Raw genomic sequence first — 20088 nt, forward strand, 5'->3', positions numbered from 1 at the left:
CTGTTTGCAGGTCCTCGTAAGGGTCTGCAGGCTGCTAAGCCTACAGTGGCAAGATGGGTCAAGGAACCCATTGCAGCGGCTTATGTGGCCGCGGGGAAGGTGCCGCCTATCCGGCTGAAGGCTCACTCCACTAGAGCTCAGGCGGCCTCGATGGCAGAGGCCGGGTCCGTCTCCTTGGAAGAGATTTGCAAGGCGGCAACTTGGGCATCAGCCCATACCTTCTCCAGGCATTACCGCTTGACTGTGGCTGCTCGGGCGGAGGCCCGGTTTGGAGCTTCAGTGTTGCGGTCAGGGATTTCAATGTCCCGCCCTGGATGAGTACTGCTTCGGTACATCCCACCAGTCTATGGATTGATCAGCATGATGATATGGAAGGTAAAATTATGTATCATACCTGATAATTTTCTTTCCATTAATCATAGCTGATCAATCCATAGCCCCTCCCAGATATCTGTACTGGTTATATTCTGGTTGCATTTCAGGTTCAAATTTAGTCTTCAGTTCCTGTTCAGGAGGACTTCGTGTTCAGGTTTTTTCAATTGGATTCTTCAAGAGTTGAGACGATTTTGTGTTACAGTGAGCTGCTGCATTCCTCTCCCCTCCGTTTTACGGGGCTGGATTGAGACCTAAATTCTGCCGGCGCTCCCTCCCGCTTCATGCGGCTGTAGGGCAGCTTTGTACCCCTCCCGCTTCGGCGGTGTTAGGGTCAGTCAGCTCCTCCTGCAGTTACGGTTGCAGGATAAGCCAGATCCCCCCGCATCGGCGGGGTGGTGTCCCTCACCCGCTCCGCGGGGATGAGCTGGACGGATTCCCCTCCCCCACTTGTGTGGGGATGAGCTGGGTTAATTCCCCTCCCCCGTTTCGGCGGTGGTGAGCTGGGCAGAGTGTCCCTTTGTGGGTGTAATTCTCTAAGTGCTGAGTCCTGCGGATGGAGCTTTGATATCGACATACTGAGGAGTTTCCGGCAGCACATGACCACATATAGGGAGGCAAAAGCTTTGCTCTCTATCTCCACCTGCTGGTAGATGGACACAACCCACCAGTCTATGGATTGATCAGCTATGATTAATGGAAAGAAAATTATCAGGTATGATACATAATTTTACCTTAGTCTCCTACTACATAAAGTTTCTGTCCCTATTGTGTTATATTTCTCCGAGGACAAGCAGGCTGCTTGTTCTCACTGATGGGTTGACGTCCTCGGCAGCCCCCTCCATCGGAAAGTTTACTAGCAAAGGCCTTTGCTAGTCCTCGCGCGCCCATGCGCACCACGCATGCGCGGCCGTCTTCCCGCCCGAAACCGGCTCGAGCCGGCCAGTCTTCTTTCGTCCGCGCTCGGTACTGTCGTGTTACGCCGTTCGTGCCCCAGAGAGTCGACCTCGCGCGTCCTTTTCGACGTGTTTTTTCCTTGTTTTTCTTTAAAAAAGTTCGGGAAGCGCTCCTGAAGTGTTCCGGAAGACCCTTTCGGGTTTTCTGCCCTTCCCGTAATTTTCACAGCTTTTGCCCCGTAAGTTTTCTTCCGTTGTCGGGGTAGGCCTAGTTTGGCCTCGGTCGAGATTTTTCTCCCTTTAAATTTTGGTGCTTCAATTTTCGCCATTTCGGCTTTTGATTTCGCCGGCGTGATTTTTCCGCCCATGACATCGAAGCCTTCCAGCGGCTTCAAGAAGTGCACCCAGTGCGCCCGGGTAATCTCGCTCACTGATAGGCACTCTGCGTGTCTTCAGTGTCTAGGGGCCCAGCACCGCCCTCAGAACTGCAGTCTGTGTTCCCTGTTACAAAGGCGGACTCAGGTAGCGAGATTAGCCCAGTGGAACGTTTTGTTCTCGGGCTCTTCGTCGACATCGGCACCGGAGGCATCGAGTGCATCGACGTCGTCAGCGTCCGGACCATCTTCCTTGGCTGCCGCTCCATCGACTGCATCGAGGCATCGGACCTCTGCATCGGCGCCGAGGCATCGGGTGACTGCATCGACGTCGGTGGTACCGAGACTTCGTCTGCTGATGTCGTCGGACGGAGGTGCATCGTCAGGAGTGCAGGTGAGGGCTGTCCATTCCCCTGCTGGTGGCGGTGAGCCTTCGGGTGGGTCTCCTCCTACCCTGAGGGCTCCTGCGGTACAGCCCCCCCGGGATCGACCCTCTTCGGTCTCGGCCCCGAGGAAGCGACGGATGGATTCTACGTCCTCCTCGTCGGTGCCGGGGAGCTCCGGTGACATGCTTCGGAAGAAGTCGAAGAAGCATCGACACCGGTCTCCTCCCCGTGTCGGCACCGAGAGCTCTGGGTCGCCGAGGGATTCGGCACCCAGCAGGCATCGGCACCGAGAGGACCGCTCACCCTCTGTTCAGGAGGTGTCGATGGACTCCACTCTGGACAGCCCGGAACAGCCTCCTCGCCCGGAACAGGTTCTGACGTCGACGCCTGCATCGACCTCTCAGCCTTTTTCTGCAGCCACTCTGAACGAGAGCCTCCGGGCCATTCTCCCAGAGATTCTGGGAGAGCTGTTGCGCCCTACCCCTCCGGTACCGGCGGTGCTTGCGCCTCCGGTACCGTCGAGCGTGGCGCCGGCTGGTCCATCGCCCAGGTTGAGGTCCCCGACGTCGGTACCGCGTGCGGTGCCGACCGCGGCCACCTCCCAGGAAGGCTCCCCGACTACGTCGGCGGAGGGAGCTTCGCCGATGCGGGCGAGGGAGTCTACCTCTCGACGCCCCCATCGTGGACGTGGCTCCACGGAGTCGAGCCGGGCGAGGTTGCAGACACAGGTCCGTGAACTTGTGTCTGACACCGAGGGTGAGGCCTCGTGGGAGGACGGAGAAGACCCCAGATATTTCTCTGACGAGGAGTCTGAGGGTCTTCCTTCTGATCCCACTCCCTCTCCTGAAAGGCAGCTTTCTCCTCCTGAGAGTCTGTCTTTCGCTTCCTTTGTCCGGGAGATGTCTACGGCCATCCCCTTCCCGGTGGTTGTGGAGGACGAGCCCAGGGCTGAAATGTTTGAGCTCCTGGACTATCCTTCTCCACCTAAGGAAGCGTCCACTGTTCCCTTGCATCATGTCCTGAAAAAGACATTGCTTGCGAACTGGACCAAGCCATTAAGTAATCCCCACATTCCCAAGAAGATCGAGTCCCAGTACCGGATCCATGGGGACCCAGAGCTGATGCGCACTCAGTTGCCTCATGACTCTGGAGTTGTGGATTTGGCCCTAAAGAAGGCTAAGAGTTCTAGGGAGCATGCTTCGGCGCCCCCGGGCAAAGACCCTAGAACCTTAGACTCCTTTGGGAGGAAGGCCTACCATTCTTCTATGCTCGTCGCCAAGATCCAGTCTTACCAGCTCTACACGAGCATACACATGCGGAACAATGTGCGGCAGTTGGCGGGCTTGGTTGATGCTCTTCCCCCTGAGCAAGCCAAGCCTTTTCAGGAGGTGGTCAGGCAGCTGAAGGCGTGCAGAAAATTCCTGGCCAGAGGAGTTTATGACACTTTTGATGTTGCGTCCAGGGCCGCTGCTCAAGGTGTGGTGATGCGCAGGCTCTCATGGCTGCGTGCCGCCGACCTGGAGAATAGAATCCAGCAGCGGATTGCGGACTCGCCTTGCCGTGCGGACAACATTTTTGGGGAAAAAGTCGAGCAGGTGGTAGAGTCTCTCCACCAGCGGGACACCGCATTCGACAAGTTCTCCCGCCGGCAGCCTTCAGCATCTACCTCTACAGGTAGAAGATTTTTCGGGGGAAGGAAGACTGGTCCCTATGCTTCTGGTAAGCGTAGGTACAATCCTCCTTCCCGACAGCCTGCGGCCCAGGCTAAGCCCCAGCGCGCTCGCTCTCGTCAGCAGCGTGCGCCTCAGCAAGGCCCCGCGGCTCCCCAGCAAAAGCAAGGGGCGAGCTTTTGACTGGCTCCAGCAGAGCATAGCCGACATCCAAGTGTCAGTGTCGGGCGACCTGCCAGTTGGAGGGAGGTTGAAAGCTTTTCACCAAAGGTGGCCTCTCATAACCTCCGATCAGTGGGTTCTGCAAATAGTCCGGCAAGGATACACCCTCAATTTGGCCTCAAAACCTCCAAATTGTCCACCGGGAGCTCAGTCTTACAGCTTCCAGCACAAGCAGGTACTTGCAGAGGAACTCTCCGCCCTTCTCAGTGCCAATGCGGTCGAGCCCGTGCCATCCGGGCAGGAAGGGCTGGGATTCTATTCCAGGTACTTCCTTGTGGAAAAGAAAACAGGGGGGATGCGTCCCATCCTAGACCTAAGGGCCCTGAACAAATATCTCGTAAAAGAAAAGTTCAGGATGCTTTCCCTGGGCACCCTCCTCCCCATGATTCAGCAAAACGATTGGCTATGCTCTCTGGACTTGAAGGATGCCTACACTCACATCCCGATACTGCCAGCTCACAGACAGTATCTGCGATTTCAGCTGGGCACACGCCACTTCCAGTACTGTGTGCTACCCTTTGGGCTCGCCTCTGCGCCGAGGGTGTTCACAAAGTGCTTGGCTGTGGTAGCAGCGGCACTTCGCAGGCTGGGGGTGCACGTGTTCCCATATCTCGACGATTGGCTGGTGAAGAACACATCCGAAGCAGGAGCCCTGCAGTCCATGCAGATGACTATTCGCCTCCTGGAGCTACTGGGGTTTGTGATAAATTATCCAAAGTCCCATCTTCTCCCAGTGCAGAAACTCGAATTCATAGGAGCTCTGCTGGATTCTCGGACGGCTCGCGCCTATCTCCCAGAGACGAGAGCCAACAACTTGTTGTCCCTCGTCTCGCGGGTGCGAGCGTCCCAGCAGATCACAGCTCGGCAGATGTTGAGATTGCTGGGCCACATGGCCTCCACAGTTCATGTGACTCCCATGGCCCGCCTTCACATGAGATCTGCTCAATGGACCCTAGCCTCCCAGTGGTATCAGGCCGCCGGGGGTCTAGAGGACGTGATCCACCTGTCCACGAGTTTTCTCAAATCCCTATATTGGTTGACGATTTGCTCCAATTTGACTCTGGGACGTCCCTTCCAAATTCCTCAGCCACAAAAGGTGCTGACCACGGATGCGTCCCTCTTGGGATGGGGAGCTCATGTCGATGGGCTTCACACCCAAGGAAGCTGGTCCCTCCAGGAATGCGATCTGCAGATCAATCTTCTGGAGTTACGAGCGATCTGGAACGCTCTGAAGGCTTTCAGAGATCGGCTGTCCCACCAAATTATCCAAATTCAGACAGACAACCAGGTTGCCATGTACTATGTCAACAAGCAGGGGGGCACCGGATCTCGCCCCCTGTGTCAGGAAGCCGTCAGCATGTGGCTCTGGGCTCGCCGTCACGGCATGGGGCTCCAAGCCACATATCTGGCAGGCGTAAACAACAGTCTGGCCGACAGGTTGAGCAGGATTATGCAACCTCACGAGTGGTCGCTCAATTCCCGTGTGGTACGACAGATCTTCCAGGTGTGGGGCACCCCCTTGGTAGATCTCTTCGCATCTCGCGTGAACCACAAAGTCCCTCAGTTCTGTTCCAGGCTTCAGGCCCACGGTAGACTGGCATCGGATGCCTTCCTCCTGGACTGGGGGGAGGGTCTGCTGTATGCTTATCCTCCCATACCTCTGGTGGGGAAGACTTTGTTGAAACTCAAGCAAGACCGAGGCACCATGATTCTGATTGCTCCTTTTTGGCCGCGTCAGATCTGGTTCCCTCTTCTTCTGGAGTTGTCCTCCGAAGAACCGTGGAGATTGGAGTGTTTTCCGACCCTCATCACACAGGACGAAGGGACACTTCTGCATCCCAGCCTCCAGTCGCTGGCTCTTACGGCCTGGATGTTGAGGGCGTAGAAATTTGCAAAGCTGCGACGTGGTCATCTGTCCACACATTCACATCTCATTACTGCCTGCAGCAGGATACCCGACGCGACAGTCGGTTCGGGCAGTCAGTTCTTCAGAACCTGTTTGGGCTTTAGGATCCAACTCCACCCCCCGAGGGCCCTGTTTGTTCTGTTCCAGGCTGCACTCTCAGTTAGTTGGTAAATTTTTTTAGGTCAATTTCAGTTATGTCCTCGCCGTTGCGAGGCCCAATTGACCATGGTTGTTGTTTTGAGTGAGCCTGGGGGCTAGGGATACCCCATCAGTGAGAACAAGCAGCCTGCTTGTCCTCGGAGAAAGCGAATGCTACATACCTGTAGAAGGTATTCTCCGAGGACAGCAGGCTGATTGTTCTCACAAACCCGCCCGCCTCCCCTTTGGAGTTGAGTCTTCCCTTGAAGTGTATTGTCTTGCTACATACTGGACTGGCCGGCTCGAGCCGGTTTCGGGCGGGAAGACGGCCGCGCATGCGCGGTGCGCATGGGCGCGCGAGGACTAGCAAAGGCCTTTGCTAGTAAACTTTCCGATGGAGGGGGCTGCCGAGGACGTCAACCCATCAGTGAGAACAATCAGCCTGCTGTCCTCGGAGAATACCTTCTACAGGTATGTAGCATTCGCTTTATTTATAAATATATATTTCCCAGTGGTGGGAAATTGTGGGGTATAAAAGCTGTAAAATAAATATACTGTATGTTTAACTAGAAACAGTCTAATTGGAAAGCTTCTCGAGCAAATAACATACTCCTCCATAGACTCTGAAAACAGATCCTAAGCATAGCAACAACAACTACCTCCAAAAGACCATTATACCTCCGTGTCCTCACATCCTCTCTATACCTCCTATTTCTCTTCCCACTAACCCCACCCAGGAACAGCGGTTCCACATGTGTAGGCCTGACCTTTGAAAGTTTCCTTTTTATTTACACTCGGTTATGTCTTTCTTTCCCAGGGTCGTGTTCTTCATCCAGAGCAGCATCGTGTGGTCAGCGTACGTGAGTGTGCCCGGTCCCAGGGTTTTCCAGATACTTACAGACTGTTTGGAAATATTCTCGATAAGCATAGACAGGTCAGGATACAACTCTCAAAGGCGTTTCAAGAGTGGGGGAATTGGTTTGTCAGAGGTGTGGAAAAATGGGCCTGAGTGATCTTAATATTCAGCTGTTTAAAAGATTCAGGAGAATGACTGAACAGACACTGTCCTTGGGAGGTTCTGATAGATAACGGGCTGATAAGTTACTGCTGAGAACCACTATTGAACATTACAGTGATTTTTTTTTTTTTTTTTTTGTATGTCAGTGTGTCTTGTGTGTAAGACTGTCATTTACATTCGGGATGTTTTCCATGATATTCAGCAAGAGGAAAAGTGAATATAAATATGGAATTAAAAAATATTCATGTGAACTCCATGCTCTGTGCATCTCTCCAGAAGTGGCACACAGGAGCGTAAACTGCCCTCTCTCTAACTTGAGGGTGACTCAGAATTTCAGCAAATCTAGCAGTTTGATTAGATCTTTCTCTAAAAGAATGAGCCAACTTTCTGTGGATCTGTAGGCATGACGCATGCCACCCCCTTGAGGGTTGGATTATATCAAATGGCACCTGATGGATCTTGTAAGTTTTTGTGTTCTATTGCCTGTGTTGGATATCTCTCAGGCTCATCTCTTGTTTCCTCTCAGGTTGGCAATGCAGTACCACCTCCTTTAGCTAAAGCTATTGGACTGGAGCTGAAATTGTGTCTTCTTGCAAAGCTGAGAGAAGATGCAGCAGGTAGTTGTGCTTTTAAATTATAATTGACATCTAATATCAAAATTGTCTTTACAAAAGAATTTTGGCTCAAGCAAAATGTTTACATTTAACTTTTTGCAGAGTTGATAGTGTGTAGACTTAGTTTCCAAGCGATATGCTGCTCTTATCAAGCAAATGTTCTCTTTTGAAAGCCATCGCAAGAAAATATTCTGTTTCCAGGCCAGAGGAAGAAGGAAGGAAAACTGAACACTTCCCAAAACTTGAACACACTTGGATGAACTCTTAAGGGAGTGTTTTCAGACAAGTAGGTTTATTCTCTCCTACCAGCAGATGGAGACTGCTGGTTTGATGACATCACCCTCTATAGGGTCCTATATAGCCCACAATATTTGTCTCTATAGCATCCATGACTCATTGGATGATTGATAACATACAGAAGAAAAATTAACAACTTAAAACATACTTTCTATAAAGCCACGTTGTTAGTATTTTGCAAAAATGCATATAATGTAATTCTAGCCAGCATTCTGCAGGAAGAGAATTCCACAATTGCATAGCTAAAGCCATAAGATTTTGTGGGAAGATGAGTCGCATTCATGACTTTGACAAATCCAATTTGTTGCAATGCAGTCCTCTACGTGGTCTGTTTTTAGCCCAAAGACAGAATAAATCAGCCAAATAAATGGGATTCAACCCATTTAAGACTGTGTATAAACACAGCTCAGATTGATAACCAATGCAGAGTTAACAATAATGGAGAAATTCTGTGGAATTTTGATTTGAATAGAATTTATTCTTGCAGCAATATTTTGAGTTGCAAACAATAGAGAACATTTAAGTAGACTATGAGGTCAGCATACTTTCTATAGGGTTGTGCAGTTCTTTCCAGTTTGGGTGCAGATTTAGTTTGGGGTAGAACGTTTGTAGGGCAGCCATTTGGCCATCTTTGTTCCTTTTGTTTTAATTTAGGGTTCAGAGACCTCAAATCTGACTCCATCTCTAAATAGCACTAGTACTGGGGTAATCAAGAAGTTGTGAAGTTCTAAAAGGAATTGCCACTGGGAGGGACGTTAGTCCGCCTCTCAGCACTGGCAAGGAAAAGATACCAGCCTTATGACAAACTGGATTTAGGCTACAGGTTATACAATGAAGCGAGAGAGAGCCTGATAGGGCAGAAGCATCTATACTTACAGCCAGGGGCGTATCTGAACTGCGGCGGTAGGGGGGGCCAGGGCCAGAGAGGGGGGGCACATTATAGCCCCCCCCCCCCGCCGCCGCCGCCGCAGCCGCCATTGCCGATCCCCCTCCCCCCAGCCGCTGCCATTGCTAACCCTCCCCCTCCGTTGCTCGCCTACCTTCGCTGGCGGGGGACCCCAACCCCCGCCAGCCGAGGTCCGCGTCCTCCTGCCGCTGCCGGCTGCCTTTGGTCCTTTCATTCTTCCATTGAAGCTGGCGCCGACGAAAAAGTTTCTTTTGAATCTGACGTCGCTGCACGTTGCACGTTGTACGTGCAGGACGTCAGACTCAGAAACAATTTCTGAGTCTGACGTCCTGCACGTACAACGTGCAGCGACGTCAGACTCAAAAGAAACTTTCGTCGGCGCCAGCTTCAATGGAAGAATTAAAGGACCAAAGGCAGCCGGCAGCGGCAGGAGGACGCGGACCTCGGCTGGCGGGGGTTGGGGTCCCCCGCCAGCGAAGGTAGGCGAGCAACGGAGGGGGAGGGTTGGCAGCGGTAGGGGGGTCCAGGGCGAAATCTGCGGGGGCCCAGGCCCCTGAGGCCCCACGCAGATACGCCCCTGCTTACAGCTTTTGATCATTAAGTGAAGTCCACAGAACATCATTTGGGATGAGGAGTTTATTTGCCAAGATACAAGTCAAATCAGTGATTGACAACAGGCACGTACAATCAATTAATCATAGGAATATAATCAGCTGCAAACAGGTGCTATCTGAATCTGTCGTTTATAATTTATTTTACCAATTAAAGGTTTTACAAGGGAAAGCAATTGGGTAATTTGTCAATTCTGCTGGTCACATTGGTTTCCCTTGGAGAGAGAGAGTGGCAACCCTTCTCTCTAGCTTAAACCAGGAAATACTCTGATTTTTATAGGTGCCCTCAGGATATGGATAATATGACAGTAGATATACAACCATAGCGAACCAATGAGTAAGCAGTTGTATAAGACTGAGCTAAACTTAACGATGGGTAAAAAGCTGGCAGATAGCTCAGAGAAATGGATTTAACATACCAATCAATAAGCAGTCCATGAGAGAGACAAAAAAAGTTTGAAAGCCCTGTAACAGCATGGTGAGCAAGTCTTATTTAAGCTGAATTAAGGGATAGCAAGGGAAAAAAGTGTAAAACCACTAGAGTGGGAGTTGTGAGACAGAGCAGCCACCAAGGAAGGGAGGGGCAGTGTCTGAGGAGAGAAAGTAAGAGAAGAAAGTTTTAATATGAAGGATGGCTTATCAGGACTTATTTGAAGAGTCATTTTAGCTAGAGCCCATAGCGGAAAGAGGGGCTTGAGGTAACTCTCGTGACTGAAACACTATAATATATCCGGGCTAGCCACCTGCTGAAAAAACTGCTAAAACAATCACCAGCTAAGGGTTAAATGTTAAAAGCAATCATCAAATTGTTTATGCAATCCCGAACATGCAGAAACCATAAAATACATGCAGCAATGGCAGGGGCTCTACCCACTTGAAAAATAGAATGTAAGGGACGTAGGAGAAAGCCCCAGGTGGAAACAAATTGAAATCTCTAATCTCAAGAAACAACTTCAGAAGTTCAGGCTGACAGACTGCCAATAGATTCAGTGAAACAGGAAACAAGTAGCGGAAACTGTTGCCCAGCAATAATGAGCATCTTAGAAACAGTTTCTACAGGAGTGCAACAAAAAAAAAAAGTTTAGAAATTAGGTAACATAGGGCTGCAGAAAAGACACTAAAGGGAAACCAATTTTAATTACAATGGAGCAGTTGCAACATTTCAAAAAGACTAGCAGCAATGACAGGCTTCTAAGTGTAGGATGATGAATAGGCAATGAACAGTGTAAAGTCACGGAGATGCCTACTAGGTGTGGGGAGGGAAACACCCCAGCTAGAAAAGGGGAAGTGTCAGAAAATACGTCGCAGCAGAAAATAAACCTTGTAGCAGCCACCAGCAAGTTTACTGTACCCAAATAGTGTTTAGACAGAAATGATGTTACACATCAGCTGTAAAGCAGGTCACATTAAGCTATAATATAGATGTTAAGGTACCAGATAAAATAAACCAAGACTACAGATGGATATCAACGGCAAACCCAGATCTACAGACAAGTTAATTTACAACAGGGAATCTCTCTCAAGAGAGACAGACTCCCAGAGCAGGTTGCAACGATCAGAACAATAGGCACATAAAGAGAATAATAAACCCATACATGAAATAAAAAGTCTGAAAGGAGAGACTTGCAGACTGTCCATAAGGTCAGGAAACGTCAGTGAGCCAGAAAGGAAACATGACTGGCAGTATGGGAAAGTACAGTAAGTGGAAGTTGGAGGCAGCTGTGCAAAAAAACTTTAAAAGTAAAGTTAGAACTGAAAACAGAGAAACTTACAGTCTTCAACAGGAGGGGAGGGGGTATAGAGAGTGGAGGGAGAGAAAAATTCATATATGTAGCAACAGAGGAAGTGTTCTCAGGAAGTATATAAAAAAAAGGGACTACGCAGGAGAAATAGAGATTAGAATTAAGATATAGTATTGAAAACTGTTAAGGGAAACGAAGCAAACTTTTAAAACTTTATAACCACATTGTGGAACACAATAAGATCTACCAGGCTGTGTCTTGCAGCATAAAAAAAAATCTGTCTCTTGAGTTCTAACGAAACCAGGCAACAGATTAGATTGCCCAATATAGCATCTTAATTCTGAAAGTCTCAGAAACAGTTTCAGAAAGAGACCAGAAAGCAAAAATAAGGTGAAATTAGATCTTACCTGCTAATTTTCTTTCCTCTAGACCCTCCAGACCGGTCAAGACGCGTGGGTTATGTCCTCCTACCAGCAGAGGGAGACTGAGAAAACACTAAGCTTTTGAAGCCTGTATATATAACCTGTGCAGAACCTCCACTAGCCAGTATACCCCTGACAAAGCAGAGAAACAAAAAACACTAACAACAACTAGCAACCCTGTACGTGGTCACAGTAAACTGCAAAAACAAGAAACATCTTCCGCTTGCTCTTACGGAAACGTGTTCCTTTGCCTTTGATAAAACAGTTGGGCTTCTACAGGTGGACTATCAAAGAAGAGCCCCACCTGTCCCGGACTCCTATCACAAAACAGAAATAAACAGTCTGCAATTAGAGAAACAACAATTTACAGCAGCCAAGAATTATCCAACAAACACACCTCCTGGCCTCCAATACAGACAGGGCGGGCTCTTGACCGGTCTGGAGGGTCTAGAGGAAAGAAAATTAGCAGGTAAGATCTAATTTCACCTTCCTCAGCGACCCTCCAGACCGGTCAAGACGCGTGGGACGTACCAGAGCAGTAACTAGCTTATGGGAGGGACCTACTAAGGCCAGAGGTCAAAACTGCTGCCCCAAAGCGCACCTCGTCCTTTGCATGCACAGGAATCCTATAATGCTTCACAAAGGAATGCAACGAAAACCAAACCGCAGCCCGACAAATATCTAACAGAGAAATCATACTATTCTCCGCCCACGAGGCTGCCATTCCCCTAGTGGAATGAGCAGACCAGCCCCTAGGCACCACAGGACCCTTCACCAAGTAAGCAGATGCAACCGCCTCCTTCAACCACCGTGCTATGGTCACCTTAGGAGCCGCTGCACCCTTCTTTGGGCCACCATGAAGAACGAACAAACGGTCAGAGGCTCTGAAGTCCTGAGTTCCAGAGAGATAACAACTCAAAACTCTCCTGACATCCAGCTTGGCAATACCACGCTGCTCCGAATCTCCAGCCATATCACCCAACACTGGCAGAGAGATGACCTGATTAACATGGAACTCGGAAACCACCTTGGGCAAAAAAGGAAAGCACCGTCCGCAACGAAACCTTTCCCTCAGAAAGGACAAAAATGGTTCCCTAAAGCCTGAAGCTCTGAAACACTCCGTGCTGAAGTAATCGCCACCAACAAGACCGCCTTTAAAGATAAATCCTTACAAGATGCCGATACCAGAGGCACAAACGGAGGCCTGATCAAAGCATCCAAAACTAGCTTCAAATCCCACGGAGGCACCATCCGTCACTGAGGCGGACGCAGCAACTTAACACCCTTCAAAAAACGCACTACCTCAGGCACAGACGCGAAGGACTTTCACTGAAGCTTCCCACGAAAACATGACAAAGCTGCCACCTGAACCTTCAGTGTAGACAAGGCCAGACCTCTATCAACACCATCGTGCAAAAATTCCAAAACTTCCGCCACCGAAGAGTGAAACGGCCGAACTCGATGGTCTTCACACCAGTGCTCAAAGATTCTCCAAACCCGGACATACGCCAAGGAAGTGGATCGTCTACGGCAACTCAACATCGTAGCAAAGCCACTGGATGAAAGCCCCTTCTTCTTCAACTTGTGCCGCTCAAGAGCCAAGCCATAAGCGAAAACCGAGCCGGATCCGGCATGATTATCGGGCCTTGACACAGAACTGATCCCAACAAAGGCAGGGCCGCCGCCCCTGCCAACCGCACCAGGTCTCCATACCATGGTCGACGCTGCCAATCCGAAGCTACCAGAATCACCCGACCGGAGTGATGTTCGATGCGCTATATTACTCGACCGACTAACAGCCACAGAGGAAACACATACAGTCACTCCCGAAGCCAAGGCAACAGAAGAGTGTCGATTTCCTCCGCTCAAGGGTCTCTTCAGCGACTGAAAAAAAAAAAAATCTCTGAACTTGCGCATAGCGAGCCGTTGCCCTAAGATCACCGAAAGTCCCCAGACCGACACAACTCACTGGAACACTGACCGAAGAAAAGACCAATCTCTGGGATCTAGAGTGTGCCTGCTGAGATAATCTGCATCTATGTGACCTACCCCGGCCACATGCGCTGCCAAGAGAGCCTGAAGATGAGTTCAACTGCGCCGCCAAGGCTCTTTGTTCCCCCCTTGACAGTTGACATATGCTACTGCCATGGCATTGTCACAGAGCACTCGGACTGCCTTGTGGCGAACCACCGACGTCAAGGCCTGGAGCGCCACCCGAATGGCCCGAGTTTCCAGCCGGTTGATGGACCACTCTGCTTCTGCCCGAGACCACCGGCCTTGAGCTACCTGACTGAGACAATGTGCCCCCCAACCTTGCAGACTGGCATCCGTGACCATTACCAGCCCCTGTGGGGACTCCAACGGCATTCCTTTCCCAAATTGCGCGGACTGAGCCACCAGCGGAGACTGAGACGAGGGGCCACCGACAGCGGACAACACATTTCCAAGTCCTGCGACAGAGGGGACCAACGACTGAGCAGAGCTGACTGTACCTGACGCATGTGCGCCCTGGCCCACGGAACTACCTCTATGGTCGCCGCCATCAGGCCCAGGACCTGACGATAAGTACGGGCCGTCGGCGCCTTCTCTGCAAGGAACCGACGAATCGGACCCTGTAACTTGGAACCAAAAGGCTGCACAAAGGAAAGTGAAGATAAGCTTCCGTCAAATCCAGGGAAGTGAGAAACTCTCCTTTCCTGACCGCACCAGTGACCGACCGCAACGTCTCCATCCGGAAAGAGGGCACCTTGAGTGCCGCATTGACCCTTTTGAGATCTAAAATGGGACGAAAAGTGTCCTCTTTCTTGTGGACCACAAAATAGATCAAATAGCACCCTGAGCGTTGCTGATCTGAAGGAACAGGAACCACGGCTCCCAACGCGAGCAGCCACCGCAGAGTGTCCCTCACTGCTGCCCTCTTGCTCCAAGACCGACAGAGGGATTCCAGAAACACTTCGGGAGAACAGCTTTCGAATTCCAGCGCACATCCGCCTCGAAACACCTTGAGAACCCACTGATCTGACCTGATTTGGGCCCAACTCTGGTAAAACAGACTCAGCCGAGCCCCAACATGCACCAGAGCCTGAGCCCGCACACCTTCATTGGGAATTGTGGCCTGAATACTAACCTCCCGCGGAAAAGCCACGCCCTCCGCGACGACTCTCACGAAAGAACTGTGTGCGCTGGAAAAACCGACCCCTAGAGGTCCTACTACTATTAAACATTTCTATAGCACTACTAGACTTATGCAGCGCTGTACAAATTAACATGAAAAGACAGTCCCTGCTCAACAGAGCTTACAATCTAAATTGGACAAACAGACAGCTAGGGGTAGGTCCCACTCGATCTGCCCGGCCTATACCGCTGAGCCTCCCTAAACCGTCCCCGAGAGGAACTAGTTCTGGCCCCTGCCTTGAACCGAAAATCTGGAAGCCATAGAACCTTGGTATCACTAAGACCTCACACTAACTTGTCCAAATCTTCTCCAAAGAGCATAGCTCCCTTAAGTGGCAGAGACCCACAACCATAGCCATATTTTTTGTCTGAAGTAGGCAACAAATCATAAAAGCCTCAGACAAAAAGGATGAACCCATGTCCAAGTCGGCTAACTCCTGACCCCCAGAAGAACCAACATCTACCGAATCATCCAGGAGCTTCTCGGCCCAACGAAAACATGCCCGAGCTACCAGACCCCCACAAACCGAGGCCTGCAGGGCTAGAGCCGACAAAACAAAACTACGCTTGAGAAAAGATCCCAACTTCCTATCCTGAGGATCACGGAGGGCCGTTCCTCCATCAACCGGGATAGCCGTAGCTATAATTACTGCCGTCACTACTGCATCTACCGTGGGAGCCTTAAAGGAATCCCTATCGTCCTGAGGGAGGGGATAAAGCCTCGCCATTGCCTTTGCCACCTTACACGGCAAATCCCATTCCTGACAAATCATCTCCCGGAGATCCTTGTTCATAGGGAAGGATCACGCCTGACGCTGAATGCCCTTCACCAACGGATCCTGGACAGTTTCCCCCAAAGCCACCTCAGGACCAAACTGAAGGGTGGACGACACCTGATCTATGAGTTCTGACAGCTCATCTCTATGGAAAATCCGCACTACTGAAGGATCCTCTCCAGGAATCCAACAATCCTGCTCCTGAGAGCCGTCAATTCCATCTGACTCCCCCAGATACCTAAGCGCAGCTTCTGCAGCTACAGGAGAAAAACATTGCCTGTCCTCTGACCACTCTAACCGTGGTCTCTCAGCCAAGACGGAAATAGCCCCCTCTTCCAATTGGGGGGGGGGGGGGAGGGGGGGTCCCGATCTCCAGGCCTGATACCGCGTCCAGACAAAATCTGGAGGAAAGCCCACCATTCCTGGACCGTCATTAGGCCCTTTTGTGCCAAAAACGGAGGCCGCAGGCCCAAAACCAGCCGGCTCCATGGGCCGCGTCAGACTCAAGATGGCGGCTGTTCCCGCCGAAACTGTTCCCGCTGACAGCGGCCCTGCCTACGCTCCCGCTGACCCGGAGACTCCCGACACCATCGATCCCTCCGTGGTCAAGTCGGGGGGTGCCGCAGCCACCTTTATAGGTGCACCGCAAAGCTACACTGAGCGCCCGGCGCCTCTACCCCTCGCCACGAGCACGCGCGACATCGGAGGAGCTGGGCCGCCATAAACCACGAGGGAAGGGAAAAGCTGTTCCGCAAACGCGCCAAACCAAAAACTCACTCACACTGCAAAAGCACTGGAGAAAGCGCTGCTCTCTCGTTCCAGCAAGGAATCAAAACCCCCGTTCGGTCCGCTGAAAATAAAGAAATAAATGCCCTTAAAGGCACAGTACTCCAACTCTGGCAGCTGGAAATTGTAAGGCACTCAAGGCTACAATACTGAGAAAGCAGCCGAGGCACAAAGCTGCCAAGCAAAACGAAATAGAATAACTGACCTTAAAGGCACAGTACTCTAATTCTGGCATCTGGAAATTGTAAGGCACTCAAGGCTACAATACTGAGAAAGCAGCCGAGGCACAAAGCTGCCAAGCAAACAGAAATAGAGAGCAGCACAGGGGGAGGGACCCAAACATAGGTGTAACACCCCAGGGGGAAAAACTGGGCCCCACCAGACCCAGGGCCCCAAAGCACTTTTTTTTTTTTTTACACACACACGTACAGGGTACTGCAACAGAATAAAGTTTGGAAGGAAAAAATCCTACGACCCAATGACAAACTACCTCACCAGATTATTGGAGACTGCACAGGCTGTCAACTGCTACCTCTGCTGAGACTGAGAAAATACTGGCTAGTGGAGGTTCTGCACAGGTTATATATACAGGCTTCAAAAGCTTAGTGTTTTCTCAGTCTCCCTCTGCTGGTAGGAGGACATAACCCACGCGTCTTGACCAGTCTGGAGGGTCGCTGAGGAAAACAGCAGTTTATAAATTCAGCCAAAAATCATGTTAGTAAGGGCAACATTCAATTGGAAGATAAAACAACAACAGAATTTTAGTCAAGATCTATAATCAAACCCCACCTTGACAAAAATTCTGGTGGCGTGTTTAAATTGAACGTGGCGGTCACCAACGTCGGGGTCACCAATGTTTTAATTTAGGGTTCAGAGACCTCAAATCTGACTCCATCTCTAAATAGCACTAGTACTGGGGTAATCAAGAAGTTGTGAAGTTCTAAAAGGAATTGCCACTGGGAGGGATGTTAGTCAGCCTCTCAGCACTGGCAAGGAAAAGATACCAGCCTTATGACAAACTGGATTTAGGCTACAGGTTATACAATGAAGCAAGAGAGAGCCTGATAGGGCAGAAGCATCTATACTTACAGCCTTTGATCATTAAGTGAAGTCCACAGAACATCATTTGGGATGAGGAGTTTATTTGCCAAGATACAAGTCAAATCAGTGATTGACAACAGGCACGTACAATCAATTAATTATAGGAATATAATAATCCAGCTGCAAACAGTGCTATCTGAATCTTAGTCATTTATAATTTCTTTTACCAATTAAAGGTTTTACAAGGGAAAGCAATTAGGTAATTTGTCAATTCTGCTGGTCACATTGGTTTCCCTTGGAGAGAGAGAGTGGCAACCCTTCTCTCTAGCTTAAACCAGGAAATACTCTGATTTTTATAGGTGGATATGGATAATATGACAGATATAACTGATTGGATCTATGCTAATGTCATGGTTGTCACTGATTGGCTCATGCTAATGAGTAGCTTTTATCTTGCTAACATGGTTTTGTCTTTAGCTCGCTTGACCACAAATCTTAAGCAAGACACTGCATCCAGCTATACCTTTCCTTTCTCACACCATGGCTGACCACAATGTCACTCTTTCCTTTGGACCCCCACCCTTTTGTTTCCTGTTGTTCTCTGCAGTGCTCCAACACTGGGAGTTCAAGCAAGAGCCACACAGGCCTGTAAGCTTTTCCCTCATTTTAGAGCCTGAACCAAAGTCTAGGCAGGGGACCAAGGCTCATAGCTGTAGCATTATTATACACTTTGTACATCACTAGATTAGTTATTCAGGTAGGCAGGACATGGCCTTTTGGGGCACAAGAGTTGGAGGCAGGCTTGTCTAGGCCCCTCCTGAGTTAAATACTACTTTGATACTTCCCACACATCCAGACTGGTCTGGAGGGAGGAGGAGGAAGAAGATGAAATTGTCACACTTGCTAACTGCCTGCTAATTTTCTGTTCAGACTAGTTCAGATATTGCTCATGGATGGTTTCTTACAGAGCAGGTACATGAAAGAGCAGTGACATACCTCAGAACTTAAGAGGAACTAGAGCTGTTAGCCTCTGGTGTTGCACTACTTGTTTGCAGTTACCACCCTCTTTGAGGAAGGCAAGGAGGTTGAATGCTTTAACAGAAGTGCTGGCTATCACTTGTAGAGTGAGAACTAGTTCTCTATCTCCACCTGCTGATAGAGTGTAAACCCACGACTGGGCTGATCTGGAGGTCCTCAAGAAGTGGAAATTAGCAGGAAAGACCTAATTTTGTCATAGCCACCAAAAGCTAGTCAAGTAATGTATTAGTCCAGTACAAAGGTGTCCCCTGACTAAACCTCTTTGTATACTTTTGTTTCTGTTCTTCATAGACTAAATCCTTTTAGAAAAATTGCTGCATTTTAATGTCCCTGTCAACTTGTGCTTATACCCTGCAGGGCAAAAGCTACAGTGGTATCAGTTTGATCAAAAGTGCAGCCACATCATTTGTATTTGGTTACCTTAGCCAGGACAAACACTGCAGAAGTAGTTTTCATGCGAGCCTTGTGAAATCTCACACACATGTATCCTTGACTGTCTCTGTGGCATTTGTGTCTTAGCATTAATCACGGTAAAGCAAGATGTGTCCCTTAAAGAAGGATAAATTGTATACTTCCTTGTCATCAAGCAGATGCAGCCATTACAGATGGTTTGTGTCCATCAACCAGCAGAGGGAGATAGAGAGCACACTTTTTTCAGTGCCTCGTACCAGCTTGCTCCACTGCCTCTCTTCAGTATTCTCTATCTCCCCTAGCAGAGTGGCTGCAGCTTCTTCGAGCTCCATCTAAAATCTGCCTGGAGGTTGCTCCTGTGCTTTTGCCAGTTGTTAGCAGGGGTGTTGGAGGCTATAGCAGCTTCACTTTAAAGGCACATAGGTTCGCCCTTTCCCTGCCTTACCCATACCTCTGTGGATGTGGACACATTGCTTAGCTTTCCCTGTCCTTCCCCACCAACAGTGGATGCAGGCAGATAGGTTCGCCCTTTCCCTGCCTTTCCCACTCACCTGAGCCTTCGGAGTTCTGTTTACCTTTGCTTTCCTCACAGCGTTAAAAAAAAAAAAAAAAAGGAACAGAGGTTTTTTCCTTGCCTTTTTCTGTGGGACCGGAGCTGTGATACTCAGTCCAGTGAGGTAAGTGTTTTCTGACTCCTCCGGGGTGGGCCCGCGATCGGGGCGATTTTGGCGCGAACCGCCATTTTGAATTTTACCGCCGTTTTCGGCGATGGCTGCGGAGACAGTAAAGCGCTGTTCCAAGTGTGGCAAGCGCAAATCAGCAGCGGGGCTCTGTAAATCGTGCTGTACAGACGTTAGAGCCGGCCCGAGCATGGCAAGCGATGATTCTTCGCGCTCTGAGCTGGCAGCGGGCGCCATTTTGAATTTACCACATGGCGCGACCTCCGCTGAGACAGAGAGTCCTGAGCCCAGGGGGAAGGCCTCGGAGTGAGACTGATATGGGAGCTACTAGCCCTGGCCGAGATCCGGGTGCCCAGGGTGAGTTTTTCTCCCCTGATTTTGTCTTATTAATGCATAAAGCATACATGCTTAAAAGAGCTCTCCCACAAAGCCCGGCATGAGCCTCTTCTAATGCCCCCCCCCCCCCCCCCCCCCCCCCCCCCCCCCGGTGGATTCTAGCCTGGGTATGCCCTCTGAGGTGTTATTCCCTGATAATTGGCAGAATATGAAGTGCAGAAGGGGTCATTCCCCTTCAGAGAGTGCTGCACCTCCTCCTCCCCCCCCCCCC

At 50.1% G+C, this 20088-nt stretch overlaps 1 protein-coding gene and 1 long non-coding RNA gene across 2 annotated transcripts in view; one reads left to right on the plus strand and one right to left on the minus strand.

Annotated features, from left to right (window-relative positions):
- Positions 1 to 20088, plus strand: part of DNMT1 (DNA methyltransferase 1) — a 103992-nt gene that overhangs the window by 78794 nt on the left and 5110 nt on the right. Inside the window, exons 32-33 of the mRNA XM_030197082.1 lie at positions 6782 to 6898; positions 7509 to 7599. Of these exons, the coding sequence (XP_030052942.1) occupies positions 6782 to 6898; positions 7509 to 7599 (208 nt within the window). The remainder of the gene's footprint in view (positions 1 to 6781; positions 6899 to 7508; positions 7600 to 20088) is intronic.
- LOC115466073 lies at positions 8010 to 18423 on the minus strand. The gene is made up of 3 exons (XR_003941499.1): positions 18082 to 18423; positions 17933 to 17943; positions 8010 to 8522 (listed from the first exon to the last, which is right to left on the minus strand). It is a non-coding gene; the product is annotated as an uncharacterized LOC115466073 (long non-coding RNA).

Source organism: Microcaecilia unicolor, chromosome 3 (assembly GCF_901765095.1).
Source record: "Microcaecilia unicolor chromosome 3, aMicUni1.1, whole genome shotgun sequence".
Lineage (NCBI taxonomy): Eukaryota > Metazoa > Chordata > Amphibia > Gymnophiona > Siphonopidae > Microcaecilia > Microcaecilia unicolor.